Source organism: Pogona vitticeps, chromosome 10 (assembly GCF_051106095.1).
Source record: "Pogona vitticeps strain Pit_001003342236 chromosome 10, PviZW2.1, whole genome shotgun sequence".
Lineage (NCBI taxonomy): Eukaryota > Metazoa > Chordata > Lepidosauria > Squamata > Agamidae > Pogona > Pogona vitticeps.
Window position 1 is genome coordinate 24,238,638 of NC_135792.1, and position 24,012 is coordinate 24,262,649.

General features: G+C 42.7%; 2 protein-coding genes across 5 annotated transcripts in view; both read right to left on the minus strand.

The window, feature by feature from the left end:
• Positions 1–1,333, minus strand: part of LOC110085495 (cytochrome P450 2J2-like) — a 20,704-nt gene extending 19,371 nt beyond the window's left edge. For 3 of the 4 annotated variants that reach the window (XM_078380519.1, XM_078380518.1, XM_072980527.2), the window contains exons 1-3: positions 1,126–1,333; positions 751–913; positions 315–467 (exon numbers count right to left, since the gene is read on the minus strand). In XM_078380519.1, coding sequence (XP_078236645.1) covers positions 315–467; positions 751–913; positions 1,126–1,296 — 487 coding nt within the window. In that variant the 5' untranslated portion in view covers positions 1,297–1,333. The remainder of the gene's footprint in view (positions 1–314; positions 468–750; positions 914–1,125) is intronic. The other variant, XM_078380520.1, reaches the window with a different exon arrangement.
• Positions 1,334–3,907: 2,574 nt separating this feature from the next.
• Positions 3,908–17,943, minus strand: LOC140702162 (cytochrome P450 2J6-like). The gene is made up of 10 exons (XM_078380521.1): positions 17,653–17,943; positions 16,960–17,122; positions 16,524–16,676; positions 15,093–15,253; positions 14,585–14,758; positions 13,962–14,100; positions 13,197–13,384; positions 11,829–11,970; positions 4,446–11,269; positions 3,908–4,249 (listed from the first exon to the last, which is right to left on the minus strand). Exons 1-9 carry the CDS (start codon positions 17,809–17,811, stop codon positions 11,082–11,084), a joined length of 1,467 nt encoding a protein of 488 aa, XP_078236647.1. The 5' UTR covers positions 17,812–17,943; the 3' UTR covers positions 3,908–4,249; positions 4,446–11,081.
• Positions 17,944–24,012: the final 6,069 nt, after the last annotated feature.

The window sequence follows — 24,012 nt, forward strand, 5'->3', positions numbered from 1 at the left end:
CAAAAAATGACTTGGACTTGACTTGAGACATGGAACGCACCCACCCCTCCCTTTACTTTCTAGCATTGACAATAAGTTTAGGTGAGATCTCCTTCAACCCAGCTTATTGTTGTGTTTGCTAACATCCAGTAATTCTCCTCTTTCTCTCTCCCTCTCTTTCTCTCTCCTTACAAACTGAACAAGGTCCTGGCCCGGCCCCTTTGGATGCTCCCACCTCCCAGGACAAGCAGAGGGTTGGCTTAAATCCCAACGCATTCAACTTGAAAGAGTCATGAAGTGAGTATCCAGCCTATCTTCTCCCCGCCAAACCTTACTCATGTTTTCCGTAAATGCTTGAATCAAATGCGCCACTTCCGCCAGGATTCTCTCCTCCATTGACTTCTTGCCCAGCCCAAAATTCCGGAGAACCATCAGAGAAAACCTCCGCTGTTCTTTCCAGGCCTGGCCATAGGGCGCCATGATTATTCCTTCAGGAGAACAGGGGAAACAAGAATGGATGAGATCACACCCTTCCAGCAATGAACCTTTGGACACTCGGCATTTGAGTGCCCTTGTAGAAAGGGGCAAATCCAGTTGCCTTGCATAACACACAATTCTGTGTAGGGTTAGTCCCTCTCTTCTTGTGCATCTCCTGCTGTCTCTCACCCACTATCCTGGAAGGAAGATTTCTCGTAGAATAACCTGATCAATACATCATGCCCGTGTATTGAGCAGTGAAAGAAACGTAAATGAGAACTTATTTTCAGATACCTTTTTTCTTATTGATAACTTCAAAAATAGGATTGGTTTGCCTATCAGCAAATTCGATTCCTTTAGTCAACAGAACTTCTTTTGCGAGTCTCCAATCTTGAATAAAAACCATAGGTTTTCTCCCAGAATACAAACTGAAGACAGGTCCATATTGTTTAGTTAACTGAAAGGACATAGTGAGTGACGCTTAGTTAGCTACAAGAAGTAGCACGACGCTCATGGAACATGCTGAACACAATGCTCTCTATCCCAAGAGGAAATATTTCAACCTTCTGCAAAAGAACCAACTCCACCCGAGTATTATTCTAATTAATCACGGCAGTCCCCTTCTCGTTTCATCTCGACCAGATGGTAGGATTGGAAATAGCCACTTACCTTTTGAAACTGCTTCAAGGGATTTAGAAAACCCCTTTGAAATGCCAATAGAAATATATTGACAATGAACGGGAGAGGTCGTGGTCCTGGAGGAAAATCTTTGGGGCGGCCACGCTTCCCGAAATAGTAGAGGATGATGGATAGCACCAGCAGCCAGCTAAAAACCTCCATGGCGAAGGCAATCAGAGACTCTGCAGTTGTTTGTGGCAGCTCTCCCCAAGGAAAGAGAAAGCTGAGAGCTGTTATCTCTTGTCTGGGTACAAAGGTGATGTTTGAATGGAAACCTGTCCCTTTTAAAATAAATAAATAAAGGCGGCTGTTTGTCAACAGAAACCTTTTTATTTCCACCCGGTATAAAGGTTGAGCAGGACAGCAAGAGTGTTTCTGAACAGGGAGGGAATTCTGCCTTCAGGAGCTAATTCTTCCCACCAGAACAGGATTCATTTCACCAGGTTACCAAATCAGAAAAGTGTGGGTGAAATTTTTGCAGAACTACGGCAGCATACAGAAAGTTAAGAACAGAGCTGAAGGGCCAGCCTTAGGTTTACAGAGAGTGAAATGGCTGCCCTGGGGAGCAGAATTTGGGAGGCTGAAGAGAGAGGATATTATTTATAACCTAATTTCATGGTTCTCAGATTTGGAGCGCCAGAGGTGCCTGGACCACAATGCCCAAGAGAATAATACGCCTGGCTTTAGATGTTATGGACCTTATCTTTGGGAAGGGGGAAGCACCGTTAGCAGCTTTGCCTTCGACCACAAAATGTCTGTATGGGTCCGATTTCCCTGAATTTTGCCTCACTTCTCCCCCTTCCTTCCCAGCTGTGCCTTTTGACATGGCATCTCCTGTGCAGGCAGGTGTTCGCTGGGAGTCGCTCTCTGTGCTAATTTGTCGATTTGTATTTGTACGAATCTATGGCCAGGATGAATATGAATCAACAAATTGATAATGATTTTTGATTCGTTGATTCATTTGGATATATAGAACACCTCCCTGGCACCTAGAGATACCAAAATCTCAGGGAAGACCCCCCCCCATGACTTTATTCTACACTCCCCCTAATTTTGGTGAAGACTGGATTTCAGATATCCAAGTTATCCAACCCAGAAAGAGTGCTGCCCCAGGAAAGTTCCCTCTGGCAGCTGGAGACTCGAAGATCACAGAGAAGGTTCTCCTGACTCTCCTCTACAATCCCCCCATGTTTGGTGAAGACTGGGTTTCCCCAAGCCGGCTGCTAAAGGGCACTTTCGGGGCAGGGGGGGACCCACGTTCCCTGTGAGATGCACAAGTTAAAGTGGTGGGATCAAGAGAAAGGCCTCATGGGTATAAGGAGGTCTGAAGATTCAATGATACTAGGATGACAATATAATATGGGTATTTTCAAGAAACAACTGAAAACATGGATGTTCAGGCAGGCCTTCCCCCTTTCCACCTAATACCTAATTATTCTTTTTCTGTTATATCCTGTTTCTTGCCATCTTTGGGAAAAAAAATTATTCTATCTTTTAATTTATGTAAATTATTATTTGTGATGAGGTTTGTTATATGTTTATTTTTAAGTGTATGTTGTAAGCCGCCTAGAGTGGTCACAATTGACTAGATAGGCGGGGTATAAATAAATAAATAAATAAATAAATAAATAAATAAATAAATAAATAAATAAATAAATAAATAAATAAATAAATAAATAAATAAATAAATACAATCATCTAAGGAACAGATGGTACAGTTTTAGGTTGAGATCAAGAGTATAGTTTGGAAATAATTCATTAAAAATAAATTTGGTGCACACACACACACACACACACGGACACGCACCAATATATTAAACATTTCAATGAATTGATTTTTTTAAAAAGTTAAAACACTAGCCTTGGCAATATTTTCTGTGATGATGAGTAATCTACATTAATTCAACTCCTCCCCGGAAGACAGAAGGAATTTGGGGGAGATGTAAGGCCATTTCTAGTAATTTAAATTTACTGGTTTATGTGAACAATCAAGGCAGTGAATTATTTTTTCCTCCCAATTTTCTGTTTCTGGTTGTACGGGGATTGATGGATTTCCTCAAGCAAATTAATGTCAGCATATTAGCACTACTGTAGTATTCAAATTCGTACTTTTCAGATGTAATTTCTGGATGTAACACAACACCGAGAACCCCCAGCCAGCAGGATAATAGGAGTTGTAGTCCAGGACCGTTGGAGGGCACAGGATTGATGCCTGCTCTGCTCTGCATAGGGCACATGGCCAGTCTCCTGTTGTGTACGCAGATCATTCTAATGTGGCCACTTTATTTCCAGGCTGTCGGTTGCTTTCAATAGTTGATCAGTGGTATTGCTGGACTGGACGATGTAACTAAGGAGTCACTTGTTGTGCACTTTGGAATCACAGCTCTTCGCCTGGGGAGATTCACTGTGACTATAAAAAAGGACCACATGCACCACACATTAGCCTCGAAATAGGGGTTACAATAGGACAGCCTTCCTGGGGTGGTCACCCTCCAGTTGTTGAGCATTGCTGTTTCCATCTTTGGGGCCGTTGCTGGCTGAGCTTGGAGATGTTCCTTTTCTTGGACTACAACACCTGGAAGCCCCAGCCAGCATGATAATAGGAGTTGTAGTCCAGTATCTTGGGAGAGCACTGAGTTGCTGCCAGCTCTTCTAAGAGAAGAGAGTATACTAGTGGCTGTTTGGAATAGGGACACAGAGAGGCAGAGAACTGCAAGAAAAACCCATTTAGGACATTTAAGAAAGGATAAAAAAGAGACAAACACAACAAAGATATTTTTTGACACAGTTTATTTTATTTTGGACCTTTAGGATTGCCCTAATGGGTGGTCCCTGCCGGATGCCCAGAGGAAGGCGAAAAACCTCCAGAACCTCCGGCCAATTTGCCCTGGAGGAAAATTCCTTCCCGACCCCAAATGTGGCGATCAGTGTTACCCTGGGCATATCAGCAAAGACCAAAAACCACCACCTGGCCGCTGGCACAACATCCAGAGACTCCCTCAGCAACAGCCCTGCTGGTTTGAACGTCTGAGAGCTGGAACACAGGAAAAGCTCCAGGTTACCTGGAAGATTAATAAACGTCTCCTGAAATGCCATCACATCCCGTCATTCAAACCTAAAAAAAAAGAGAAAGAAGTTCAAAGATTGAATCTAGAACTTGAGAAAATTACTACATTCACCCAGAATCCATCATCCACCTTACAAGGAGGAGATGGAGATTTCAGTCCCAGAATGTCATGATTCTGACTGGATGCCCCACCTTCATGATTTTTATGGGGATCAAAACATTAGAAATAAAAAGAATTAATAACCTGTTCCTTCCTTCAAGGTGATTGAAGTGGAGCAGAAGCTTCAGGACAATTTTTAATTCCTATTCCAGATTCTCTGAAGGCGATGAGATAAAGGTCTTCTAGAAGTCCAACCTAAAAAGAGTTTCAACAATTGAAACTAAAACTTAGTACATAATACTTAGTATTATAGTATATCTGACAATCATGCACTAACCATGGAAGTAGAATTTCAAGATATGAGACACAAAACATAAGAATTTTACCTCCAACAGAATTACTTAAGATGATTAATTATTTGAGAAACCCAGGAAATATATTGAATTATTTACCTATACATTCCTTCAAAGTAACTGAAATGGTACAAAAATTTCAGCCCCATTTTTATTTAGGGTACAAGAGGAATTTTTCCTACCTGATAACAAGAGTGACTTACCCCAAGATGATGCACAAACTCTAATACATCATACTCAGAAGACATAGCAGGTCCCTTTCACTTTTCGAAATCATTCGATGTTTGCTGTCAGCTTCAGTCATCATGCTCCGAAGACGAAAGTGATGAGTTGATGGTCTGCTTATTTGGGGCACAAGAGGAATTTTTCTTACCTGATAACAAGAGTGACTTACCCCAAGATGATGCACAAACTCTAATACATCATAGAAGACATAGCAGGTCTCTTTCACTTTTCGAAATCATTTGATGTTTGCTGTCAGCTCCAATCATCATGCTCCAAAGACGAAAATGATGGGTTGATGGTCTGCTGGATATGTGGGGTACACGAGGAATTTTTCTTACCTGATAACAAGAGTGACTTACCCCAAGATGATGCAGAAACTCTAATCGATCGTACTCAGAAGACATAGCAGTTCCCTTTCACTTACAGAAATCATTCGATGCTTGCTGTCCGTTTCAATCATCATGCTCCGAAGACGAAAATGATGGCTTGATGGTCTGCTGGATCATTTGGGGTACAAGAGGTACTTTTCTTACCTGATAAGACTGAGTGACTTACCTCAAGATGATGCAGAAACTCTAGTGGATCGTACTCAGGAGACATAGCAGGTCCCTTTCACTTACAGAAATCATGCGATGCTTGCTGTCCGTTTCAATCATCATGCTCCGAAGACGAAAATGATGGCTTGATGGTCTGCTGGATCATTTGGAGTACAAGAGGTACTTTTCTTACCTGATAAGACTGAGTGACTTACCTCAAGATGATGCAGAAACTCTAGTGGATCGTACTCAGAAGACATAGCATGTCCCTTTCGCTTTCAGAAATCATTCGATGCTTGCTGTCCATTTCAATCATCATGCTCCGAAGACGAAAATGATGGATTGATGGTCTGCTGGATCATTTGGAGTACAAGAGGTACTTTTCTTACCTGATAAGACTGAGTGACTTACCCCAAGATGATGCAGAAACTCTAATGGATCGTACTCAGAAGACTTAGCAGGTCCCTTTCCCTTTCAGAAATCATTCGATGCTTGCTGTCCATTTCAATCATCATGCTCCGAAGGTCTGCCGGATCATTTGGGGTTCAAAAGGTATTTTTCTTACCTGATAAGAGTGAGTGACTTACCCCAAGATGATGCAGAAACTCTAATGGATCGTACTCAGAAGACTTAGCAGGTCCCTTTCCCTTTCAGAAATCATTCAATGCTTGTTGTCCATTTCAATGATCATGCTCCGAAGGTCTGCTGGATCATTTGGGGTTCAAAAGATATTTTTCTTACCTGATAACAAGAGTGACTTACCCCAAGATGATGCAGAAACTCTAGTGGATCGTACTCAGGAGACATAGCAGGTCCCTTTCACTTACAGAAATCATGCGATGCTTGCTGTCCGTTTCAATCATCATGCTCCGAAGACGAAAATGATGGCTTGATGGTCTGCTGGATCATTTGGAGTACAAGAGGTACTTTTCTTACCTGATAAGACTGAGTGACTTACCTCAAGATGATGCAGAAACTCTAGTGGATCGTACTCAGAAGACATAGCATGTCCCTTTCGCTTTCAGAAATCATTCGATGCTTGCTGTCCATTTCAATCATCATGCTCCGAAGACGAAAATGATGGATTGATGGTCTGCTGGATCATTTGGAGTACAAGAGGTACTTTTCTTACCTGATAAGACTGAGTGACTTACCCCAAGATGATGCAGAAACTCTAGTGGATCGTACTCAGAAGACTTAGCAGGTCCCTTTCCCTTTCAGAAATCATTCGATGCTTGCTGTCCATTTCAATCATCATGCTCCGAAGGTCTGCTGGATCATTTGGGGTTCAAAAGGTATTTTTCTTACCTGATAACAAGAGTGACTTACCCCAAGATGATGCAGAAACTCTAATGGATCGTACTCAGAAGACATAGCAGGTCCCTTTCACTTACAGAAATCATTCGATGCTTGCTGTCTGTTTCAATCATCGTGCTCCGTAGACGAAAATGATGGCTTGATGGTCTGCTGGATCATTTGGGGTACAAGAGGCATTTTTCTTACCTGATAACAAGAGTGACTTACCCCAAGATGATGCAGAAACTCTCATGGATCGTGCTCAGAAGACATAGCAGGTCCCTTTCACTTTCAGAAATCATTCGATCTTTGCTGTCAGCTTCAGTCATCATTCTCCGAAGACGAAAATGATGGCTTAATGATCTGCTGGATAATTTGGGGTACAAGAGGTAGTTTTCTTACCTGATAAGAGTGAGTGACTTACCCCAAGATGATGCACAAACTTTAATACATCCCAAGAAAATGGACCAGTAAGCTTTGCTGCCCTGCCCCCACCCACAACAATGAGCGCATCATAACCACTGACCTCAGGAGGCATCATGATCACTGCATTGTGATGATGGAGGGGGCATCGCTTAGGGGGACATTACTGGAAAAGGATAGTCCTTTCCCCAAAAGGACCATGAAAAAGACAAGGCTTGGTCCCTTGTTGATTTTGGAGGCAGTGAGAAAGCCTTGGTTACTAATAAATTTCGGGAGATGCTATTTCATAACTCTTTCACTGTGACAAAATGTTATCTTTTGCCATCAGCACACAAGAGTCCTCAGAGCTGCTTTGACCATCTTAACTAGTCCCTCTCCTTCTTACCTGTGCTTCTTACCTGTTCAGTCTTAACCAAAGGGGTCTACATATCATTGGGTCGGTTCACTTATTAACTTCCTGCCGTTTGCTGCCATTTGCCTGAAAATCCCACATTGTTTTGGTGACACTTTCTCCAACATCTTTGTGCCATTTTACAATTTTTTAGTCTGCCATCACACTTTCTCTCTGTCTCAAGGAATACTCATAGGAACGTCTGCTAGGGAAACCAAATGTCAGCCACTAAGGACACACACATACAAAAAACACCATCAGTTGAAAGGATGTCGGCAGAATATATTTCCCCTTCTTTACCTAGTCTCTCCATGGTTTTCTGAAAGCACCTGAAAAATGAATGAATATGTTATGATACAGGCTTCCACCAGGTAAATCCTGCTGCCTCACTTGCATGGTGGGTCCCTTTTAACTGAGCCAATATTTGTATCTATGACCTCAGCAAAAGAACACGGAAAACAAAATGGCAAATCTTGGTCCTGTTCTTTTTGTTGGTTGCAATTGTGTTATATTTCTGTTACTTATTGTTCCAGAGACAATGTTCTCTTTTCAAATTACAAGTGAGGCCATAGTCCCTAGCTACCCCCCCCCCAAAAAAAAGTATTATTCACATATGTAGTGCCAGATAAACCCAAAGAACAAATGACTCCAAAACCTAAATAAATAATCATCTGTCAATATCTCATTAATATGGTTAGAAGGAGCAGTCAGTTAGTTGAGAGTCTGGCAACAGTTTAACTGGCTTGTTATCCCCAGCCAAGATGTGCTACTTAACCCTTGGAAATGGTGTTGTCAAACGTGTGAGTCTTTTGATACTTCCCAACTATGTCTCCCCCAAAAATAAAAGGTATTTCAGGGTCTCCCTTCCCTGGTTCAATCAGAAGCAGCCTCGATGGAGGTGGAACGAACGAGACCCTTCGCTCTCCTGACCAGTCATAATCAACATGACAAGTACAGTTTTCGTTTCTTGGGTGAGACTAATTCCCTTTGATCATCCCATTCGTGGGTTAAGGAAACATTGCCACTTTCCCCATTATCTGTATCCTCTCCGGATCAGGATTCTCACCAACAGGAGGAAGTGGAGTTGTCCAAGAAAGCTCACATTAAAAAAACCCTGTTCTTCTTTTGAGGCGCTGCAACGGTTTTCTCTCCTGTATTTTTTCCTTTTTCTTTCGTATTTTGCCCAATAGAAATATAAAGGACCTGATCGTTCCACCCTGTGTGTTTTCAGGTGGGGAGGGGTTTAATCCATGAATATTTGCACTGAAATAAATCTGTTCACCTGCAAAGTGCTACACTATTTTGCTTCTCCGTGTGTCTTTGATGGCTGAGACAGACTAAACATGGCTCTTTTTTTTTCTTGGAAACTGATTTTCTTTTCAGTGTTTTAGAATTTTTTTTCTGAGCAGTTTTTAAACATATTGTTATGGGTTCAATTGATTTTTAATGTTATTATTTGTGATGTTGTTAATATCAGTTGTTTTTTTCAAGTGTTTGTGGGCTGCCTTATATCCGTAGACTGGGATAAAAGCATAGAAACTAATAAATAAATAACGGAGGAGGATGGGCTTCCTCCATGGGGAGAGAAACTCCTGTTCAGGGGCAGATTCTGCATCCAAGCAAGAACTTGTCGAGTTTTCTGATCTCCCTCCTGCAGGAGGACTTATCCTCCACCCTCTAGACTCGACTGATGTCTTGCAGTTCCCCTGTAGCCTCCCAAGGTTCTCTGGAAGGTCATGGCGACTTACTCATGGGCAACACCATCACTGGACACCTCCCTGGGTTCGGTGCAAGCTCTTTGTTCCATTCGAAAAAAGGTTGAAGCCCATATTCTGAGCTTTAGATATTAACTCTCAGAACTGGAAGGCTAACCTTAGGGGGTTTTCCACTTTTTTGGCTTTAAGGGCCCCTTCCCTGCCTCTCCTCCCCAAAAACTGGAATGTTTCTGAGGGGCTTCTCAGAAAATGAATTTGACTCTCAAGCTGAAAGAGGTCTCTTCCCCCCCCCCCCCGCCCACTTCAAGTTCAGAGAGTCAAACACCACCTTCTATATCCCTCCACTTGTTTACTTTCCTAATTTCATGGCAGACAATTAATATCTATACCTATTAAATACCCAGCCGTTCGTCATTCTCAGATCTTGACAATAAGGAGTTACTGTACTGATGATGTTTCCAATTTCTGCTGATGTCACAGAAAAAAGGTGAGAAGCTGGAGCTATTTTTGCAGCGGAAAGAGGGGAAAAAAAGTGGAAAAACAAAATTTATCATTATGAGGGAGAATAACAACTGTAAATGCCCATATTTTAGCAAAACTATTATTTTGTTCCAAGATATACCTGTACAATCAAAAATGAAAAAGATAAAATTTAGCAGGAAAAAACTCTTGGAAAAATTTATGTGAGGAAAAAGGAAGAACAGTAAGATTCATAAATTCTGCAAATTAGCAACCAAGCATAAAAGGATTATCAATATTGCAATTAATGAAATATTATGAAGCTTTTCAGATAGCTTAAGTAGTCAACTTTTTTTATTTTATACCCCTGAATGAGCTCAGATGGAAGAGGAAAGGGAAACAAACCCAATTAAGGCACAGCTATACACATTTCTGTTGGTGAGAAATAGGACTCGGTTACAGAACCTTTTTATTATAGAAGCAATGACGACATGGAGAAGACATGTGGAAATTCCTGCCCCTCCAATATCCCCCTCGTGTCCTTCTCCAGAACACTCTCAGTTTAAATCTAAGGATAAACATCTTCAGTTTAAAATTTGGGAGAACATAGGTATTTATAGAATAAAAGATCTGTTTGTACAAAGAAACCAAAGTACAATTAGTCTGTCACAAGAAAAAATTACAGGAACAGCAACTAACTAATCAAGTAGTTGATTGAAGTCAACTTGAAGTTGGGCCCTCCAAAATTCAAGGCTAAGTGTGTGTTCCCCAAGGATCTCGGGAAGCCATCGGACTACCTTACTATTCCTGAGCTTCAAAGGGTCTTTGCAGAGTGTACAAAAATTGGAAAATACACAGAAGTATGTTAATTTCAGTGGTAGTATATAAAATCCAGCATAATGTTGACCAGTGGCTCAATTGACATTCATCTGATCAAGCTCTTTCACCTTAGGATTCCAAAAATAACTGCTACTTTGTTTTTTATATTTATGTTCCAACACGACCTTCTTTTATTAGAATATATTATTTACATTTATTTATTCGTAAACTCTGATCTTCTTTATTTATTGTTATTTAATGTTTTTAAACTCTGATCAAGAACAAGATTTGGATCTCTTGTAGATGTGCAGTAGAACTCCCATATCCACGGGATCAGTATTCACTAATTCACTTATCCACAGTTTGAAAATCTTAAAAATCTTAAAAGAAAAATCCTAGAAATCTATATTTCTAAAGAGGAAGTTACAAGAACCGGCCACTAAAGAGAGCCAGAGGCCGTGCTATGCACAGAGATTGCTATTAAAATATTGTTCTCTATAATTCATGTTTATCAGCATTTGTGGGGTGGCGGCTTGGAAGCGCTTCCCTCTGGATGTGGGCCTTCATTTTTGCTGACGCTGCTTCAGTGACACCTTAAAGGGCGATGGAACCATGACACCGCCAAACTGGGGTGTGCAATCCGGCGCGCTTGACTCATCTGGCCAGGAGACCTGGAAGTTTCTCAGCATGCTGGTGAAGAACAGGAACAACTCCATCCGAGCCAGATTCTCCCCTAAGCAAACCCTTGGGCCTGGAAGGGAGAAAAGAGAAAGGGGACGTCAGCTCCAGGACCCGAAGCTGGCAATGGCTAGTGAGGAGCAGGCAGCAGTGAAGGGAGAGGAGAGGGGATTCCACTCGGCCGTCTGCGTTTGTACCCAGATAATAGCCATTCCATCCGGCTAGGGATGAAGAAGAAGCAAGGACGCCCTGCCATTCCGCTCATCCTGACGGGAGAAGGACTAGGAATTAAGCATTCAGGCTGGGTGCTGGTCTTTGCTCTTTCCTCCTATTCCCTCCCTGTTCATTTTTCCCTGTTTTAAGCTAAGTGTCTGTAGGGAGGGAGGAATTGTGTCAGCATGTCAGGAGCTCTTTTGGAGTAAAAATGTTAATGGAAAGACAATAAAGGAAAAGAAGTAGTAAATAGATACGCTTCCTGGTCTTCCCATCAGCAGAGATGTGACCTCCCAGAAGTTAAGTCAATCGTCACATGATGGATCACTTTTCAGCTATTTCCTTTATGAAATGATAAAACAAGAGAAGAAGGGGGGGAGAGAGAGACAGACAGAGAGAGAGAAAGGCAGAGGATTTACCTGCGGAAAAAGCTAAAAAGGCTTCCGGCTTCACAAACTCTCCCTTTTCATTCAGAAAGTTAGAAGGGTCGAATTTATTTGGGGACTTCCACAGGGATTCATCATGATTGATAGCGTGAATATTAATCACCACTGCTGTTCCCTACAAAAAACCAAAGGGACTGTATTACAGAGAAAGACATGAACATGACTGGCCAGATGCCCGAGAGAGACACTCACCAGCTTTACTCCACTGATGAAACTTTCAGTGGCCAGTTGCATCAACATAGGCATTGCCTGTCAAATGTACATTTTTCTCCAGAAAGGCATATCTATTCTGACTTATGGGGATTACCATGGGCATAAATATGCAGTAGGCTTCTGACTTTTCTTAAAAGGGCAAGAGGAGACACTCATTTTGCATAGAATTTGCATGTGCTGACTTATAAGTATTGATGCCAATTTAGAAATAATGGGTACAGTTTAAATACAGATATGTCTCAACATGGGCAAGACAGCCTGTAGCCCATCTGTTTTCCCAGCCCGCAAGTAGAGATGCAACATTATTTGTGTGTATGTGTGTTTTTCTCTTGGGTTACAAATCCCAGAATTCTGTTGTTGGGGAATCGCATCTGATAGACAAAACACATCCCTGTATATGTGGCTCAACTGAGAGAAAAGCCTATGCCGGAAGTCTTCATGGCCCTAGTTTAGGCCAAGCTGTGCCTAACTTCCTGTTCAGAAAGGAAGCTGTGCCAGTGCTAGTTTGGAAAGGGTTTTGGGAGTTGTAACCCATCGGGGGTTTGGGTTAAGCGGGAGGGGAAGGGCTTCCTTCCAAACGCTGCTGGGTTGCACCTCCCGTGTCCTTCCCATGAGCCACACTCTCCCCACCCCAATCTGGGAGCACAGCCAAAACAAAGGTAATGGAACTTGAGATAAATTCTTATCAATAGGAATGTCTTCTTGCCAAGAGTACAAAGCCCAGATCAATGCTACGTCGTTTCCCTTCATCTTTATGCAATACAGCGTCTCTCTTGCATGCAGTTTAGTAGCAGCTCCCTGGCCTAGCATGGAGAGCTCAAACAGAACATCTGTTTGTTTGTTTGGGGTTATTTATAATTATTATTTGGACTCCCAACCCCATAATTCTCTACCTGGCATGCCAAGCATGACTCTGCTCCATGCAACAGGTTCCCATGATTATGAACAGCCACTTCTCTTCTCTTGTTTCTCCCCTAGTCTCTGACTGTGTTTAAGTCTAAGGGTTTATAGGCCAGAACCTTTGCAGATTCCTCATCCTTAATGTAAGAGATGGGTGAAAATGATCCATTTGGAAGGAGCGACTCCCGCTTGGCTTTATGAGTCACGCTCAAACATGTCTGGTCTTACCTTGGGAATTACATATCCAGAAAGCATCATGTCTTTGATTGGGGCATGGGCTAGCCCCAAGGGCACCACACTTGAAAACCGCAGGATTTCATGAATGACGGCGTTTGTGTAAGGCAACCTTTCCCGATCATCACATTTCAAGCATGCATTGTTCCCAAGAACAGCATCCATTTCCTGCTGGCATTTCTCTGAGGAGCAAAATCTCAGTCACTTATCTCATGGAAGGTGACACCAATGTATACTTTAATATGATACTTTTAAAGGCATATATTGTCACAGTTGGGAAATACATAGCCTGTTGAGAGCAGCCCAGCTAAACAGCTGTGGGGGTGGTTAAACCCTTCCAGGGTCAGCCCGAAGTATCCTCTTCTCCAGGATGGACAGCCTGATCTATGTATTGTTTATTTATTGATAGTATTTCTATGGCACCTTTCTCCCCATAGGTGACTCAAGGTACGTCACAGCAATTAAAACGGAACCAGGCTCACAAGTTGAAAATACAATACAATAGCTTTATTACAAACAATTAAACATTAGTCATTGTGAAAACTCAGATTTAAACTAATTTAAAAAACCATTAAGAAAACTTTAAATTTAATAATTGCTCATTCCCTAGACCAACCATTCTCCACGATTGAGCCTCAGACCTTTGGGGCACCAAATTGTGTTCTCCACCCATTCGGCCTTCAAGCTTGCTCAGCATTTAAGATCACTCACAAAAGCTTTCCTTCATTTTGTTTGGTCAAGACCACTGTTATTTCCTACCTTGGATCTCTGGATAGGCCATCATGTAGAGCAATCCCCACTGCAGAGTTCTTGCGGTCGTTTCTGACCCAGCCAAGAATAGATCAGACACAACGATGAGCAAGTTCTCATCATCAAAACTCAATCCTTTCTTTTCTGTCTTTTGTTCATTGGGAAATTGAAGATTGGAAAGGTTAATTCAGAGTCATATCAATTTATTACATCAAGCTTGCCTTCCTTTCCTTCCTTTCCTTTCCTTTCCTTTCCTTTCCTTCCCTTTCCTTTCCTTTCCTTTCCTTTCTTTTCGTTTCCTTTCTTTTCGTTTCCTTTTCGTTTCCTTTCCCTTCCTTCCTTCCTTCCTTCCTTCCTTCCTTCCTTCCTTCCTTCCTTCCTTCCTTCCTTCCTTCCTTCCTTCCTTCCTTCCTTCCTTCCTTCCTTCCTTCCTTCCTTCCTTCCTTCCTTCCTTCCTTCCTTCCTTCCTTCCTTCCTTCCTTCCTTCCTGTAGTTTGAATACAAGGAGCATCCTTTCTAAATACAGGCTAAATACATTACTGAGTGTAGTCATATCTAGATGGAACAGATTCAAGGGAAGAACCTTCTCTCACATTCATTATGCTTGGAGCAAAGATCTGACGGTCAAATACCTTTTGCATTTCGTCTAGATATGCATCAATAAAATCTTGGTGCTCTCCCGGGACAAAGGTTGCCTTGTGTTCATCCAGCTCTTTTGTGAAGAAAGCAAAGATCTTCTGGGCATTTTCAAATACAGTTTTGTGGGGCAGAGGGAGCCGTCTCAACAGTGGGACTTCATTGTAAACCTATCAGAAAATGAACAAAACAGGTAAAGAATAGAAGAAGAAAAAGAAACAAGGAAACTTCAATTATGCAGGTGTAAACCAAGACAGACGTCCACAGACTCCCATTAAGAAGATGTTGGTTCTCCTACTCAGTAATATAAACCGGGTGTTCTAATGCAGGTTTGTTCACTTGATGGTTCTGACACCACTTTTGGCTACAGATCATATCCGGTCCCTTAGGATGGACCAGGCTTGCATTTAGCCCAGCTTCAGCTGGATGAGGGTCAGCTCACCTGGCCCTTAGATCAGCTTGGCTGGTCAAAATTGTGCTTTTACATTGTCTAGTTGGCTTTACCAGCGCCCAGGGTCCTGTTGAAAGTTTCAAGTTCAGATGGAGCAGGTCCAGCACTTTCCGGAGGGTGGCATCCTCATATTCGAAACGTTTCCCAAATACAATGCTAGAAATTATGTTCGTCACTGCACGGTCCGTGAAACATAAGGGGTCAAAAGGAGCTCCTGTAACATAAGACAACAGAAAAATTAAGGGCTTTTTATTTAATGTGCTCCTCCCAATGCATTATCCTCAACGTCCTGATTTCAACAACCCAAATATCTGTTCTGGGACTTTCCATGTTGGCTATGGAGAGGCCTGCTTTTCCTCTGTCCACCTACAACCTTTGTCCCCATCGTCAGTAGGCCAGAAAACTGAGCATGTTCCTGGAAGACTCCAACTGAACCCACGAAACTCCACAACAACGCCGTTCTTGTGAGTTCCAAACAGCCGCGTCCCCGTTCAAGGCTGTGTCCAGCCTGGAATAGGGGCCCATGAGGTGGGAGGAAGGAGAAACGCTTGCTGTTTCTCACCCTTATTAAACCCCTGTTTCTGTGACCCTCAGTTGCCTCACCTCAACCCATATATCATGAACAGAACCATGTCCTAGACCCAAAGGCCAATATTAAGAGTATTAGTTGAAAGAGTGAATTCCTCCTCAGATTATCAAATCCTCCATGCATCCTGTCGGCACCGGGTGAAGAGGTGGTTCCATCACCCATGGATGTGGATTAGTTTGACAGACCTTTGTTACTGGAGAATTTAATTGAACCCTTCCACTTCCCTTCTACTTCCCTATTATTTCCATTCATGTGAGGACTGGGCTTAGTCTTTTACTTATTGACTTTATGGAGTTTCATTCATTCCAGATATGGCAGCCCCACCTGTTTCTTTACTCTTAACAAGCTGGGTGCCTATGGGGTGAGCAGAGCTGAGATTCCCTTGACATCAGTAGCGATGACATCGGTGGGAGGGAAAGAGAGAAGATGGAGAATGGGGAGGGCATGAGAACGAAGGAGAAGTGGGAGGCAGAGATGGGGACTTGAGTCATGACACTTGCAATCCCGTTGCACTTAACTCGCACGGGAGGGTCAGCTTGTACTCAATTCGAGGTGTTTCCCTCCCCCAAATGACTTGGATTTGTCTTGAGACCTGGAACGCACCAACCCCTCTTTTTACCTTCTAGAACCGACACTGAGTTTAGATGAGATCTCCTTCAACCCAGCTTATTGTTGTGTTTGCTAACATCCAGTAATTCTCCTCTCTCTCTCTCTCTCTCTCTCTCTCTCCCTCTCTCTCTCTCTCTCCATACAAACTGAACAAAGTCCTGGCCCGGCCCCTTTGGGTGCTCCCACCTCCCAGGACAAGCAGAGGGTTGGCTTAAATCCCAACGCATTCAACTTGAAAGAGTCATGAAGTGAGTATCCAGCGTATCTTTTCCCCACCAAACCTTACTCATGTTTTCCGTAAATGCTTGAATCAAATACGCCACTTCCGCCAGGATTCTCTCCTCCATCGACTTCTTGCCCAGCCCAAAATTCCGGAGAACCATCAGAGAAAACCTCCGCTGTTCCTTCCAGGCCTGGCCATAGGGAGCCATGATTATTCCTTCAGGAGAACAGGGGAAACAAGAATGGTTGAGATCACGCCCTTCCAGCAATGAACCTTTGCACCTTCGAAATTTGAGTGCCCTGGTAGAAAAGGGCAAAACCGATTGCATTACATAACACACAGCTCGGTGTAGGGTTATTACCCTTCTGGTTGTGCATCTCCTGCTGTCTCTGACCTCGAATCCTGGAAGGAAGATTTCTCACAGAATAAACTGATAAATGAATTATGCCCATGCATTGAGCCGTGAAAGAAAAGTAGATGTGAACTTATCTTCAGATACCTTTTTTCTTACTGGTAAAATCAGTTATAGGATTCTCTGGCCTCCCAGCAAATTCAGTTCCTTTAGTCAACAGGACTTCTTTAGCAAGTCTCACGTCTCGAATAAGCAACATAGTTGTCTGCCCTGAATGAAAAGTCATGACGGGGCCGTATTGTTTTCCTATCTGAAAGGAAATAGTCAGTGGTTAGCATGGTAGAAGAGTCCAATTTCTACATGACAGGTTAGTTAGCCACTAGAAGTAGCACGCCATTTATTGTACATGTTGAACACAATGCTCTCTATCCTGAACCATTTTTCCTTATTGATAAGATCAATACTGTAATAGGATTGTCTGGCCTCCCAGCAAATTTAGTTCCTCTAGGCAACAGAATTTCTTTTGCAAGTGTCAAGTCTTGAGTAAAAACCACAGGTTTTCTCTCAGGATATAAACTGACAACAGGTCCATATTGTTTAGTTAACTGAAAGGAAATAGTGAGTGATGCTTAGTTAGCTACAAGAAGCAGCACACCACTCATGGAACATGGTGAACACAATATTCTCTATCCCAAGAGGGAATATTTGAACCTTCTGCAAAAGAACCAACTCTACACAAGTATTATTCTATTATGTCCCCCACATTCAGCTGATTAATCCATGGCAGTCCCCTTCTCGTTTCATCTTCACCTGGTGGTAGGATTGGAAAAGGCCCCTTACCTTTTGCAAATACTTCAGGGGATTTCGAAAACTCATTTGAAACACATTGCCAACGAAAGGGAGAGGTCGTGGTCCTGGAGGGAAATCTTTGGGACATCCACGCTTCCAGAAATAGTAGAGGATGATAGATAGCACCAGCAGCCAGCTGAAAACCTCCATGGCGAAAGCAATCACAGACTGTGGTTGTTTGTGGCAGCTTTCCGGAAGCGAGGAGAAAGCTGAGGGCTGTTCTCTCTTGTCTGAGTGAACGGAAACCTGTCCCTTTTTTTTAAAATGAAGGCGGCTGTTCGTCAACAGAAACTTTATTTCCGCCCGGGGTAAAGGTTGAGCACAACAATAAGGGTGTGTCTGAACAGGGCTGGCATTCTGCTTTCAAGAGCTAATTCATCCCACCAGAACAGGATATGTGTCACCAGGTTACCAAATGACAAAAGTGTGGGTGAAATTGTTGCAGAACTACGACAGGATACAGAAAGTTAAAAATATAGTTGAAGGGCCAGCCTTAGGTTTATAGAGAGGGAGGGCAAAGAGAGGGGAAAATATTTTTAACCTAATTTCATGGTTCTCCAATTTGGAGTGCCAGAGGTGTCAGGACCACAATGTCCAGGAGAATAACATGCCTGGCTTTAGATATTATAGACCTTATCTTTGTTTGGGAAGGGGGAAGCACCATTAGCAGCTTTGCCTTAGACCACAAAATGTCTCTATGGGTGTAATTTCCCTGAATTTTGCATCACCTCTCCACCTTCCTTCCCAACTTCCCAGAGTTTGGAACAGTTAGTTTTTGGAAGACAGTTCCCAACTAAATGCTGGCTGGAGGATTCTGTACTCAAAAAAAAAAAGAAAAGAAAAGAAAGGAAAGGAAAAAAAGAATAGAAATTGCAACATTTCCACAGTCTGATTTATTGATCTTACGAAAGACTGCATGTCATCACAATCTAGAATACCACGGGGTGTGTAGATATGTAGAGGTCGCTGGATTTGGACTGGAGATGGTCATGAATTAAAAAATGAATAATCAAGTTCATTCCAAAAATTGCTAATTCGTTGCAAGATCCCAAATCTCCTCTGTTCTGGGATTTTTCCATGTTGGCTACGGAGAGGCTTGCTTTACCTATGCCCACCCGCAGCCTTTCTCCCCATCTTCAGTAGGCCAGAAAACTGGGTATGTTCCTGGAAGGCTCCAGTCGAACCCATGAAGCTCTTGAGAATTCCAAACAGACGCGTTCCTGGTTCAAGGCTGCGTCCAGCCCGGAAAAGGAGCCCAGCATTTGGAAGGAGGGAGAAATGCTTGGTTCTTTCTCACTGTTATTAAACTCCTCTTACTTTCACCCTCATCCCATAAATCATGAGCAGAACCATGTCCTAGACCCAAAAGCCAATATGAAGCATATTAGTTGAAAGAGCAGCCGATTGGGGTTGATGACCTCTAGACTAGCAGAAACTGTGTGTTTAGTCGTTTAGTCGTGTCCGACTCTTCGTGACCCCATGGACCAGAGCACGCCAGGCCCTCCTGTCTTCCACTGCCTCCCGGAGTTGTGTCAGGTTCATGTTGGTTGCTTCGCAGACACTGTCCAGCCATCTCATCCTCGGTCGTCCCCTTCTCCTCTTGCCGTCACACCTTCTATTAATTGAGAGAGACCAGGATTGTGTTGGAGAACATGCGCGGCCATAAAGGAACATGGGAACACACATAGTTTGTTTGCTTGAAAGTAGAAATATTCGAGGACAGGGCAATTAATTGGCTAGAAGAAATAACAAATTTTTAAAAATTTGTTCCAAATGAAACCTTATTATGATTCTCACTGTTTGCTGGAGGAAACGAAAATGTACCAGATAAAGAATTGGTGGTAACTCTTAGATTGGCACGGCGGAATGAAATTGCCCTGGGTTGGAAAGATGTTGAGGTCCTTACTTTGCATAGAATGAAATATGGGCAATGCCGCTGATGGAGAAACTGACTCATTGGGTCACCTTGTACAGAGGGGAGATGAAAAGAGATAACTTTATGGCGATACGCCCCCCCCCCGGTTGAAATCTGACATAGAGTTGAAAACTAGAGGAAACCAGGTGGACAATGGGTTGGGCTGCTGGTTATTCTAAGCGGCATTAACTAGACATAAAAATGTTGTAATGAACCAAGGAGGAGAGTATGTGAAAACATAAAGAGATATTGTAAACAGTGTGTATATATGAATGTATGAGAGGTTATAAAGAAGTTTACCATCATTGCAATACAATAGATATTGTTCTCTTACACTGTTATGTCATATAAATCTCTACAGATTGGCCTAAAAGGAATGAAATAATTCTAGGTGAGAGCAAACCGAGGTGTATGCATTAGAGTGCTCACTCCTCCAACACATGGTCAAAACACTGGCTGTGGAGAACGAGGACCATCTCAAAGGAGGAGATGATTCAGAATTTTCACAATTCACCAAATAGAAACAAATATATGCAAAGATCAACATGACTAAACATTAAAGCGGAAATATTGTACGGCTCACCCTATTGCACAAGACTGTGATTAAGTAACCACACACTGTTGAAAGAGGAGACTGAAAGCAAATAAATAAAGCATAGTGTTCAATAATTCTCTGAAACATGCTGTACCTTGTATTTTCTGCAATTTACTGAAAATGAAAATCAATAGAAAGAAAATTGGTAGAGGTCACAGTACTTTTCTTCGAATATCTAGCTAGGCAACAATCAGTTATTTCAGAGGGATGGTCTGAGCTCTGCGCTCTGTGTAAATTCCATCAGTCAAAAGTTTATTGGAGTAATGATTATCATCCAAATCCAAGAGTACACATTTTAAAGTCAAGTATGGTGGACAGTTAATAATGGAAAGGGACAATTCCATTTGTTAGCGTTATTTTTAAAAATAGCTGATTGAAGTCAACTTGAAGTTGGGCCCTCCAAGATGCAAGGCTAAGTCGGTGTTCCCCAAGGATCTCAGGAAATCATCACCCTGCCCTATTTATTGTAATCAAATGTTCTTAAACTCTGATCGATTGAGAACAAGATTTGGATCTCTTGTAGAGGTACAGTAGAACACCCATATCCACTGGATCAGTATTCACTAATTCATTTATTCTCAGTTTGAAAATCTGCAAAATATCAAAAGAAAAATCCTAGAAATCTCTAATTCAAATAATGAAGTTACAATAACTAGCCACTAGACAGAACCAGAGGCCATGTTATGCACAGAGATCGTTATTAAAATAGTGTTCCCTATAATCTGTGTTTATTAGCATTGGTGGGATGGGGGCTTGGAACCCATTCCCTCTGGATGTGGGCATCCTCTTCAGTTTATTTTTGCTGACGCTGCTTCAGCGACACCTTAAAGGGCAATGGAGCCAGAGTGACACCAAACTGGGGTGTGCAATCCGGTGCGCTTGACTCATCCGGCCAGGAGACCTGGAAGTTTCTCAGCATGCTGGTGAAGAACAGGAACAACTCCATCCGAGCCAGATTCTCCCCTAAGCAAACCCTTGGGCCTGGAAGGGAGAAAAGAGAAAGGGGACGTCAGCTCCAGGACCCGAGGCTGGTGATGGCTAGCGGGGATCAGGCGGCAGCAGAGGGAGAGGAGAGGGGATTCCACTCGGTCCGCTGTGCTGAAGGTCCTGCTCGGCAGGGCTGTTGTGCCGTTTGTAGCCAGGTAACAGTCATTCCATCCTGCTAGGAATGAAGAAGCAGCAAGGAAGCCCTGCCATTCCACTCGTCCTCTCGAGAGAAAAGCTCTCTGATCTCCTGCCGAGCGGCAACTCTTTCTGACAGGAAAAGGACCAGGATTTAAGCATCAGACTGGGTGCTGGTCTTTGCTTTTTCCTCCTCTCCCCGTTCATTTTTCCTTCTTTGCCACTAAGTGCCTTTAGGGAGGGAGGAACTGTGTCAGCATCTCAGGAGCTCTTTTGGAGTAAAAATGTTGATGGAAAGATAATAAAGGGGAAAAAAACTAGGAAATAGATATGTTTCCTAGTCTTTCCACCAGCAGAGATGTGACCTCCCACAAGTTAAATCTATAGTCACACGATCAATCACTTTTCAGCTATTTCATTCATTAAATGAAAAAACAAGAGAAGAAGAAGAAGAAGAAGAAGAAGAAGAAGAAGAAGAAGAAGAAGAAGAAGAAGAAGAAGAAGAAGAAGAAGAAGAAGAAGAAGAAGAAGAAGAAGAAGAAGAAGAGAGAGAGTGAGGATTTACCTGTGGAAAAAGCTAAAAAGGCTTCTGGCTTCACAAACTCTCCCTTTTCATTCAGAAAGTGAGAAGGGTCGAATTTATTCGGGGACTTCCAGAGGGACTCATCATGATGGATAGAGTGAATATTAATCATCACTCCAATTCCCTGTAAAACCCAAAGGGACTGTATTACACAGAAAGACATGAACATGAGTGGCCAGATTCCTGAGAGGGACACTCACCGGCTTTACTCCACTGGTGAAACTTTCAGTGGCCGGTTGCCATGAGATTAATGCGTCAATATAGGCAAATGTACATTTTTTCTCCAGAAAGGCATAACTATTCTAACTTATGGGGTTTACCATGGGCATAAATATCCAACAGGCTCCTGACATTTCTTAAAAGGGCAAGAGGAGACACTGATTTGCATAGAATTGGCATCTGCTGATTTATAAGTATTGATGCCAATTTAGAAATAATGGGTACAGTTTAAATACAGATACATCTCAAGATGGGCAGACAGCCTGTAGCCCATCTGTTTGCCCAGCCTGCAAGTAGAGATGCAACATTATTTGTGTGTGTGTCTGTTTTTCTCCTGTGGGTGGGAGTTCCAAAGGCCTGGCAGGCACCAGAATTGTGCTCTGATGGAGGAAGGCTAGACTGAAAAGCTCACGATAGGCCAAGTTCGGGTCTCGTTTCCCAGCAAGAACAGAGAGCAGCGACCTTTCCCAACAGGAACTAGTCCTGAGCTTGGCCTGTCCTGGGCCACAAGGCCTTCCAGCCCAGGTGAGCAGAAGTCACCATTCTGTTAGCTGGAATTCTCAGAATGGAGAATTCTGGGATGTGGAGTAAAAAAAAAGGAATTCAAGTGCCTATGGCTTTATTTCATGCATCAGCTTCCTCAGCTGCAAAGCATAGTTTATTTCCATGAACCAGGTTGCTGGCATGCAAAGCACAGTTTGATGCAGCAGCTACCTGGCATGCAAAGCATGGCTCTGCTCCATGCAACAGGTACCCTTGGTTATTAACAGCCACTTATCTTCTCTTGTTTCTCTCCTAGGATCTGACTATGTTTTAGGTGTGAAGTTTCGAAGGCAGATTCCTTGTCCTTGATGTAAGAGATGGGTAAAAATAAGCCATTTGGAAGGGGCTATGTCTGCTTGGGTTTATGAATCATGCTCAAACATGTCTGGTCTTAATGTATTTGCGAAGGCTTTCACAGCTGGGGGTCTAATGGTTGTTCTGGGTTTTTTGGGCTCTTTGGCCATGTTCTGAAGGTTGTTCTTCCTAACGTTTCACCAGTCTCTGTGGCCAGCATCTTCAGAGGACAGCACACTGTGCTCTGGTGTAGTTGGCTTGGGAGTGCAGTATTTATGGCTGTGAGATAGGCTTTTGTCTTTTTCTGTAGATGGGTGATTAGTGTGTCTTGTTGTGGGTGTACTGTTGTGATAAAGAGAAAAGAATATCTGTCACTGTGGTTGATGGGTGTCATTAGCTGGTCTTTTGTTGCTGGGTAGTGTGCGTTGACCTTTTGCACTCTGTATTTTTGAGAGCTGGGAACCAAATTTTGTTGAGTTTCAAACTTTTTGTTGACGTTCTGCTGGTGCTTGTGGATTTCAATGGCTTTCCTGTGCAGTCTGACGTAATGATTGCTGGTGTTGTCCAGTATTTCAGTATTTTGAAATAGAATTTCATGTCCAGTTTGTTTTAGGGCATGTTCAGCTACTGCAGATTTTTCTGGTTGTTTTAGTCTGCAGTGTCTCTCATGTTCTTTGATTCTGGTGTGGATGCTTCGTTGTGTGGTTCCAATATATACCTGGCCACAACTGCAAGGTATCCGGTATACTCCTGCAGTGGACCACAGAGATTGGTGAAATGTTAGGAACAACAACCTTCAGAACATGGCCAAAGAGCCCGAAAAACCCACAACAACCATGTCTGGTCTTACCTTGGGAATTACATATCCAGAAAGCTGCATGTCTTTGATTGCGGCATGGTCTATCCCGAGGGGCACCACACTTGAAAACCGCAGAATTTCATGAATGACGGCGTTTGTGTAAGGTAACCTTTCCCGATCTTCATATTTCAAGCATGCATTGTTCCCAAGAACAGCATCCATTTCCTGCTGGCATTTCTCTGAGGAGCAAAATCTCAGTCACTTATCTCATGGAAGGTGAC